The sequence below is a fragment of the Chroicocephalus ridibundus genome, chromosome 13 (genome assembly GCF_963924245.1).
Source record: "Chroicocephalus ridibundus chromosome 13, bChrRid1.1, whole genome shotgun sequence".
In the NCBI taxonomy this organism is placed as follows: domain Eukaryota; kingdom Metazoa; phylum Chordata; class Aves; order Charadriiformes; family Laridae; genus Chroicocephalus; species Chroicocephalus ridibundus.
This window is the reverse complement of record NC_086296.1, coordinates 3,895,966-3,903,869: the sequence shown is the minus strand read 5'-3', so window position 1 is coordinate 3,903,869 and position 7,904 is coordinate 3,895,966. Positions and strand designations below refer to the sequence as shown.

The 7,904-nt window shown below is 60.0% G+C and overlaps 2 protein-coding genes across 2 annotated transcripts; one reads left to right on the top strand and one right to left on the bottom strand.

Moving 5' to 3' along the window:
• Nucleotides 1-55: 55 nt before the first annotated feature.
• ISCU (iron-sulfur cluster assembly enzyme) lies at nucleotides 56-2,576 on the top strand. The gene is made up of 5 exons (XM_063350670.1): nucleotides 56-373; nucleotides 447-560; nucleotides 799-909; nucleotides 1,546-1,624; nucleotides 2,001-2,576. The coding sequence occupies exons 1-5, from the start codon at nucleotides 290-292 to the stop codon at nucleotides 2,096-2,098; spliced, it is 486 nt and encodes a 161-aa protein (XP_063206740.1). The 5' UTR covers nucleotides 56-289; the 3' UTR covers nucleotides 2,099-2,576.
• Nucleotides 2,577-4,199: 1,623 nt separating this feature from the next.
• On the bottom strand, nucleotides 4,200-7,449 carry TMEM119 (transmembrane protein 119). Its single transcript, XM_063351516.1, has 2 exons — nucleotides 7,338-7,449; nucleotides 4,200-5,757 (listed from the first exon to the last, which is right to left on the bottom strand). Exon 2 carries the CDS (start codon nucleotides 5,729-5,731, stop codon nucleotides 4,958-4,960), a length of 774 nt encoding a protein of 257 aa, XP_063207586.1. The 5' UTR covers nucleotides 5,732-5,757; nucleotides 7,338-7,449; the 3' UTR covers nucleotides 4,200-4,957.
• Nucleotides 7,450-7,904: the final 455 nt, after the last annotated feature.

Here is a 7,904-nt window from a genome sequence, read left to right as displayed (position 1 = left end):
GAGTGTGGCCGCCGCGGCCCGCACATGCGCTGGGTGTCGCGATAAAAGCGGGAACAGCGTTTATCGATCGTTTTAGCGACAGCGCAGGGTTGCTTTATCTTCGATTTCCCCCCCGCCCCGGCAAGCGGCTTTCAGCGGTCGCCCCCTTTGCGCGGCGCACCCAGCCGCGGCCTGGGTACAACGTGGGGCCTGTGGCAGCGCGGGGGCGGAGGCGGGGCCGGGGGCGGGGCCTTCCCGCGCGAGGCTATAAAAGGGCAGTGAGGGGCCGCGCGCCCCCACCAGGCTCAAGATGGCGGCGCTGAGGGCAGCGGGGGCAGCGCTGCTGCGGCCCGGGCGTGGGGAGGCAGCGGCCAGGCTGGGCTACCACAAGAAGGTGAGGGGCTGCGGGGAGGTGGGCTGGGCTGGGGGATGCGCGGTGGCCGTTGGTGACACGGTGTACCCGGCAGGTGGTGGATCACTACGAGAACCCGCGCAACGTTGGCTCCCTCGACCGTAATGCCAAGAACGTAGGCACCGGCCTTGTGGGTGCCCCGGCTTGCGGGGACGTCATGAAGCTGCAGGTGACCTTGGGGACCCGCTGGCACCGGGGGAGGGCTTCATCTGGGGCTGCTGTGAGGCCCAAACCTTCCCCTCAGGGCTCCAGGGTGGCCTTCCCTCACACACCCCTGCCCTGAAGTGTCCCCTGGGGCCTGGGCAGGCCCTGTCCCGCTCCCCAGGGTGCGATGGGAGCCAGGGCCCTGCCTGGGCCTGAGGGGGTGCCTCTGGGGCACTGCTGAGGTGCCACTGACACTCTCGCAGGTGGAAGTGGATGAGAACGGGAGGATCGTCGATGCCCGTTTCAAAACCTTTGGCTGCGGGTCAGCGATCGCGTCGAGTTCGCTGGCGACGGAGTGGGTCAAAGGGAAAACGGTAAGGGTCCCTGCCGCAGTTGGAGGTGACACCACAGAAAGCCTTCAAAGCTTCAAACCTGCGTGTGTTTGATGTTGGGACTGCATAGGAAACAGCGGCCTAGGAATCCCAGTGCTCATTTTGTGCAGTGTGGTGGTTGTTTGTTTTGGTGGTCAGCCCAGGTGGCCAAACCAGCACAGCGGTACACTAGTTTAGAAAGCAGCAACTGTCAGCCCTGTTAGTGGCCTGATTTCTAGAGCAATATAGTTGCCTTTTCCAGGAACGTCCATTAATCTCCAGGGAAGTACTTTGTGTTTTATGCAGGAAGTGAAAACATGCTGATCGTGCGTTCTGAAAGAAAGTTTAGTTATGGAGCGTCTTTAGATTATTTATACTCTTTTTTTTCTGCCAGACAAGAAACGTGTTTCTATATTATGATAAAGGTAAGTGTAGAACAGTCGCCCAAGTGGCACTGTGGCACTGGTTCATTCCCACAGCTGCTCAGTCTGAGACATTCCTTAATTCTGACATCTTTCACTGCCCCTGGCAGCTGAGATGTTCTTCCGCGTGGATTCTGTTGGCTTTGGAGCATTAAATGCCTTTGTAGCCCATGTTGTAGCTCACATGACCAGTGACTACACGCTAACTGTGTTTCAGGTTGACGAAGCATTGAAAATCAAGAACACGGATATCGCTAAAGAGCTCTGCCTTCCTCCAGTCAAACTGCACTGCTCGAGTAAGTAAAGGACAAAACTGTGAAAGTTCAAACACAAACTCGTATGTGAGAGGGAAACTTCTGGGAATAACGCAGATGCTTCTCAATGTTGTTTTCCAAATAAAGTTTCTGCACAAGGCACAGCTGAGGTTGGCCCACAAGAGAAACTTGCTTATGGTCAGATTTCGGGGTTGTTTTAAGAAGTTTTCAGATCTGTCTTATGTTTTGTACTCCGTAGCTCAGCAGACTGATATTAAGTGTTTGGATTCTGACATTCTGCTTCTAAGATGCCGACCTGCAGCGGTTGGTCACTGCTGTCTGCTCTTGTTTTTATGGTGTCTTTTGTTCGAAACGACTTTTCGTTGTCCTTGAAATACTTGTCTTGTTTTGTTTGTAGTGCTGGCTGAAGATGCGATCAAGGCTGCCTTGGCTGATTACAAGTTGAAGCAGGATCCGAACAAAGAAGAGTCAGAGAAGAAAGCAAACAATGCCTAAACTGACTGTAAAGCTTGTTTTCATTCCACTTAAATTTGCAGTGCAATTATTCTAGCTTTTAGTAGGATCCTGCGCACTACTAAATGAAGCTGTAAGATACGCACAACTTAACGCACAACGTGTCACTGTTCACGTGTGTACAGCCACTCTTGTAGTGCTCGCACGACGGGGCTGTGGGTGTTTTCAGCAGCCTGTGTCCTGTCACGACTGTCCTTGGAATGTTTGAGGGAAGAAGACCGCTCAGCTGCAGAGAACTCAGCGGCTTCTCTCGGGAGAGAAAATCCTGCTGTTCCGGTACTGGAAGGGCTGCACTTTTTTTTTTTTTTTTGGAAGATGTATAGTTTTGCCTAATATTTTACAGAATTTAGTGGGAAACATTGCCTTGGTCATAATGTTTCTGTAAGAACTGCACATCGGTCTGTGTATCAATGCAGTATACAAATGCAGGGCGGCGTGTCTGCCCCCCCCGCCCAAACTGTGTCTGTGTCGGAGTTTGATTTGGCAGCCGGCGTGCGGGTGTCTCCTCTCGGGGTGCTGGGACACTAGAGGGCACTGGCAGGACGCTGGTGGGAGACGGCGGCAGGGTGCTGGGTGCTCCAGGAGGCGCAGACCCAGGGCTTGCTTCTGCTCGCGTCCTGCCACCACTAACGCTTGTCTTTGAAGCTCCTGTTAGAGGAACAATCTTAATTTTGGAGTGTGTTATGTAAGAATCCAAGCTTTGGGTTGGCCAAAAGTTGGCTGACTCGGTTGCCGACTCTGTTGCCGACTCTGTTAAAAGGCAGTAAACGCACCCTGGGGTTTGAAGGCAGGAGGGGGATGGCGTAGTGGGGATGCAGAGCCGAGGGGGAGCTCCCAGGGGAGCAGGGGTCAGTCTGTGCCCTCTGGGGACACCTCTGTGTCCCTCAGGGCACAATTCGGCTGCGCTTTGCCAGAGGAATGGGCCGTGAGGAGAGCGTGGCTGGTGTTCACCTACTCGAGGGTTCGCGCACCAAGTGTGAGCTGGCTCCTGGGAGGGGGGGACACCGGCACTGGAAAGGTGAATGTTTTGCGGTGATGTGGCACTGCTTGTCCCCTGTGCTCCGGGCCACCAGGCTTGCCTCTGCCTTCTGGTTGCTCTTTTCCAGGGGAGTATTTCCACAGATTTCCAAAACAAACACAAAACACATTTGAATGCTTTGCCTGCTCTTAAGATTTTTAAACCACCCAAGGAACCTTACTTGCCTTTTTTCATACCTAGGGTTTTTTTAAAAACATTAAAAACCACATTTAAAAATAAATGCCTCATTCTGATGTATCTGTCTGCAACTTTTGTTTTTGTTCAAGGCCGAGCGGGCCACGTGTTCTTGCTGCTGTGGTTTGTCGCTCACAAGATGGCTCTTGCGGTGCCTCAGCTCGGCGCCACCCCACACGCTGGCCCTGGGCACGGGCCCTCCTGCTGCGAGGAATGTGCCTCGCTCCCTGGGATCCGTCCTGCGGTTTCCCACTTGCAAAAAAAATTAATAAAATAATCAGGGAAACTCCAGACGCCCACATCCGTTTTGGGGCAGAATTGGCTCATCGTGATTGCAAAAGGCTCTTGACAAAATGCAAGAGGGAGGTGAAAGCCAGCGCGCTCTTCCGAAGGGGAAGTTTGTCCTGATGCAGGGACATCTGGGGACATCGTGCCTGCCCCATGGCAGGGACGAAACAGTGTTACAGGGATACGAGGATGTAGGGATACAGGGATGTAGGGATACGGGGATGTGCTGCCTTCCAGGTTTGCCCTCTGTCCCCACCGGGTGCAGCTCGTCCCTGTGCCGGGGTGTGCGGCAGCACCGCAGCCCCCCCGCCCTCGCCTGTGGCGTGTGAGATAAAAATTTCCCAGAAACAGCGTGTCGACGTATGGATTTTGTGAATGATAAGCTCGTCCCCCAGCTCCCAGGGTTTCACCCACACAGAGAGCCTTCACCCCGAAGCTCAGCCAGGCTCTGGGGGCACCCGTGGACCCTGCGGGGCTGGAGCCCCGAAACCGGCTGTGCCCCAATGCCGGCGTGATGCAGGGAAGGGGCCCTGAAGATCTGGGGACTCTGCCTCGGCCACCCCACAAGCTGCAGAAACACACAGGAGAGGAGATCTGCGGAGGAAAAGTCTTTATTACGAGCTGAAGGGGTTCAGAAAATAAGGCAAAAAAAAAGTCCAGCTGGGCTCTGGGTCATGGCTTTGGGGCAGCAAATTGAGAGGACGGGTCCTTGCGACTAAATCCCCTAAATCCCCGTCCTCCTTTCCTCGGTGGTCCCAGTGATCAGAAAGGTGCCCAAGGTGGCCGCCAGCCCCTGTCCCACTCCCCGTGGCGGGGTGGGGGGTGGCTGCACAGACCCCCGGCTGCAGCGCCGTGCCTCTGCCCGGAGGATGCAGCTCCCGGACGGGTGCCCGGCAGGGGCCAAGACGCTGCTAATTAGTAAAATTACATTTGGGAGAAAGCTGGCGGTGTGTGGCGGAGGGCAAGGAGTGCTGGGCACGGCACGGGGCGGCGGGGGGGGGGGGACACACCGACATAGCCGGAGCTGGGAAGGGAGCGCCCACAGAGTGCCTGGGGGTGGACAAATCCCTTTGGAGCCACGGGGCTGATGGGACTCCAGCACCGCCCCAAAAACACCATCTGCCGAAAAAAACCCCCATGGCTTTGCCACAGCATCCCACCGGTGTGAGGGGCAGTGGGCCCTGGAGGGGGCGGGGAGGGGGCAGGGGGGGCTTCATCGGGGCTTCCTTGAGCCGCCACGTACGTATGGAGCAACAACCGCCATGTCCATCGCGTGTCTGCAGGGCGTCCTCCTCCTGAGCCGGCGGCTCCTTGGGCTCGCCCAGGACCACGACCCTGCCCTAGACGCCGGGGGGGGCCGTGGGGCCGTCCTGGGCTGCACTGGGGGCTGCTCCCGTTGCACCCGCCGCTTCCTCGCCGCTCGGATTTTGGGGAGGGGGCTCAGTGGGTTGCTCATCACCCGACTTCTGGCTTCCTTCCTCCTCCTCCTTCTCCTTCTCCTCCTCCTCCTCCTCGGGGGGAGGTTTCTGCTCCCCCCGGGCTCCGTTGGCCAGCGACGCCTTGGGGGGGGATTTGAGGTTCTGGGCGGCGGCGAGGATGTCTGCCTGCAGCTGCCGCCCACCATCGAGGGGCTCCTCGGCGCCGGGGTCGGGGGCTTTCTCCGGCACCTCACTGAAAGCCCGGGCCCCCCCCACTTTGTCCCGCTCGTCCACGTACTTCTTCTTGGGGAAGGAGGAGGGGTAGTAGGCGGATGCCTTGTGCTTCTGCCGGACGATGACGGCGGCGCAGATGATGAAGAGGAGGACGAAGGCCAGCGAGCCCACCACCACCACCAGCAGCATGTACTCCTTGAAGAAGTCCACCAGCCCGTCCAGCACACCGCCCGGCGCCGAGCTGTTGGTGACGGTGGTCCCCGCCGCGTCCCCCACCGTCGGGCCGGTCCCGGGTGTCACGCGGCGGACGGGCGGCGCGGCCGAGACCTCCTCGCCGTCCCCGCTGCCCCCGCCGTCGGGCAGCACCGCGGCGTGCCGGGGCGCCGCCGAGCGCGCCAGGGTGGCCGCCACCATCAGCAGCAACATCAGCAGCCACGCACCCATCGCCGGCCGCACCGCCATCTCCCCTGGGGCTCGTGCACAGCGGCCTGCGGGATGCAGAGAGGAGGGAGAAGCATCAACACCCCTAAACGAAGCCCCCACGAGGGACAAGCGTCAAAACACCGACGGCTCCAGCGCTTGCTCCTTCACCCGGATGAATATCCTTAAGAAAAGCCAAAAAAAAAAAAAAAAGCATCTCCGCTTTCCTTGCCCTGCCGCCAGAGCCAGGCTCTGCGTTTGTTTTGCAACGAAGCGCTGCAAAAAAAAAGAAATAGATGGAAAGCAGCTGAATGGAATTGCTCAAGCCTGGGGGACGCGGCGTGCACGGCGGAGGGGACCGGGGCCGCCGCCAAGAACCAGCTTCAGACAACGGTCATTTGGCCGATTAGAAAATTCCTGCAAAATTGAGGTTTCCAGTGGAAACTTTGACACAGGCGACGCCGCAGAAGGGCCGGCGCGAGCGGCATTTCCCAACCGCTTGTCCTGGCGCGGACCGTTACAAACGATTCCCAGCTTGAGGGCGGCTAAAAATAGGTTGGCGGCAGGATTTCACCCCGGTGCCGCTGCAATAGCCGGGAGATGCCAGGATGGGGTGCAGGACCCCCCCCCCCGAGCCTTTGCAAAGCCCGGAGGTGGGGTGCGGGGATCAGGGGGGTCCCGGCTGCCCGAGCATCCCCCCAGTGAAGGCGTTCCCGGGGGACGCAGCACATTTCGGCCGCACCACGTTAACACCGTTGAGCCATTCCCAGAGCCCTCCCCAAACCCGCTCCGCGGCTCCATCGTCGGGGACCCCCTTGGGACAATCCCCTCGCCCTTGAGCCCCCCAAAATCCCAACCCGCCCCCCATTTCCCATCCCCGCCCCCCCCCAGCCTAGCCCAGCAGCGCTGCAAAGCGGGAGGGACTCCAGCAGCAGGACTTGGCTTTCAGGCTCCTTCCCGGCTGCAAAATCTGGTTCGCATTAAACCAGAGCAAACAAACGGCGGCGGAGGCGGGAGGTGCCCCCAGACCCCCGACCCTCCCAGCTCACCGCAGGCATCACCACTGCCGTGGGGTCCGGTCTCACTGCGGTAATGGCGGCACCGCCAGGAGAAGGGGTTTTTTGGGGGGGATGGGATGAGCCCCTTCATCCTCCGCCTCCGACACCTTCGCCGCGGAGAGGGGCCCCTCGGCTGCAGCGGGGAGAAGGGTCCCGGGGAAGGCGAGGGCATTAACTTGCCTGATGAGCCGAGCTGACGAGCAGCCATAACAACGGTGGGGCCGAGAGCAGCCCAAATCTGTGCCTAGAGCGGGGCTCATTCCCATGGCCATCACCAGCCTTCCATCCCCATCCCACCGCCATCCCCACCCCCAGACCCACAGCACATCCCCGGATCCAGCCCGGCTGGGCACAGGCAAACCCCGCTCCGCTTCCCTCCGGCTCCCCAAACGCTCGGGAAAGTCACGATTTTGATGTTGTCCAGGCGCAGCATCCTCCGAACCGTGCCTGGGCGCGTGGCCGGCTCCATCCCACGTCCCGCCGCGGGGACCGTGCCCAGCCCTCGCCGCATCCGTGGGGCGGCCTGAGCCCCATTTCAGAGCCACCCCAAAACCGGGGAGCCGGGCTGGCCTTGCCGGAGGGATCCTCACCTCGCCTGCAGCCGCCGCGTCGGCGGGAGGGAGCCGGGAGGATGGGGTCTGTCCCGCACACCTCGCCTCCTCGCGCCCCTTTCTGCCGCCTGCTGGGATGGAGCCTCCTCCTTCTCCCTCTCCTCCTCCTCCTCCTCCTCCTCCTTCTCCTCCTCCTGCTCCGCAGCCTGGGACCAGCTTGTTCTCATTAGGGCCGGTTTGGGGAGGGAGCGTGGGAGGCCGGCGAGGGGCAAGCGGCCCCCAGCCCCCTCCCAGCCAAAATCCATCCAGGAGCTGGGGGGGGGGCTTCCCGGCCTCTTGCCCCACCAGCAAAAGGGGGAGCCCCCAGTGCCCCCCCCCATCATCCCAGCAGCACCACTGGAAGGGGATGATTTTTGGGGTGCAAGGCGGGAAGGGGAGTTTGTTGCAAGGGTGTTTTTGCCCATGAGGACGGAGGTAAAACTCCATCCCACGGCCACGTGGCTGAGCCGCCGTGGTGGGACGGGGGTGCTGGCACCCCCAAAACGCCTCCCGGCGATGCCGTGCCAGGAACCCCCCCACCCCAGCTGCCTTTCACTGCGTGCCTGG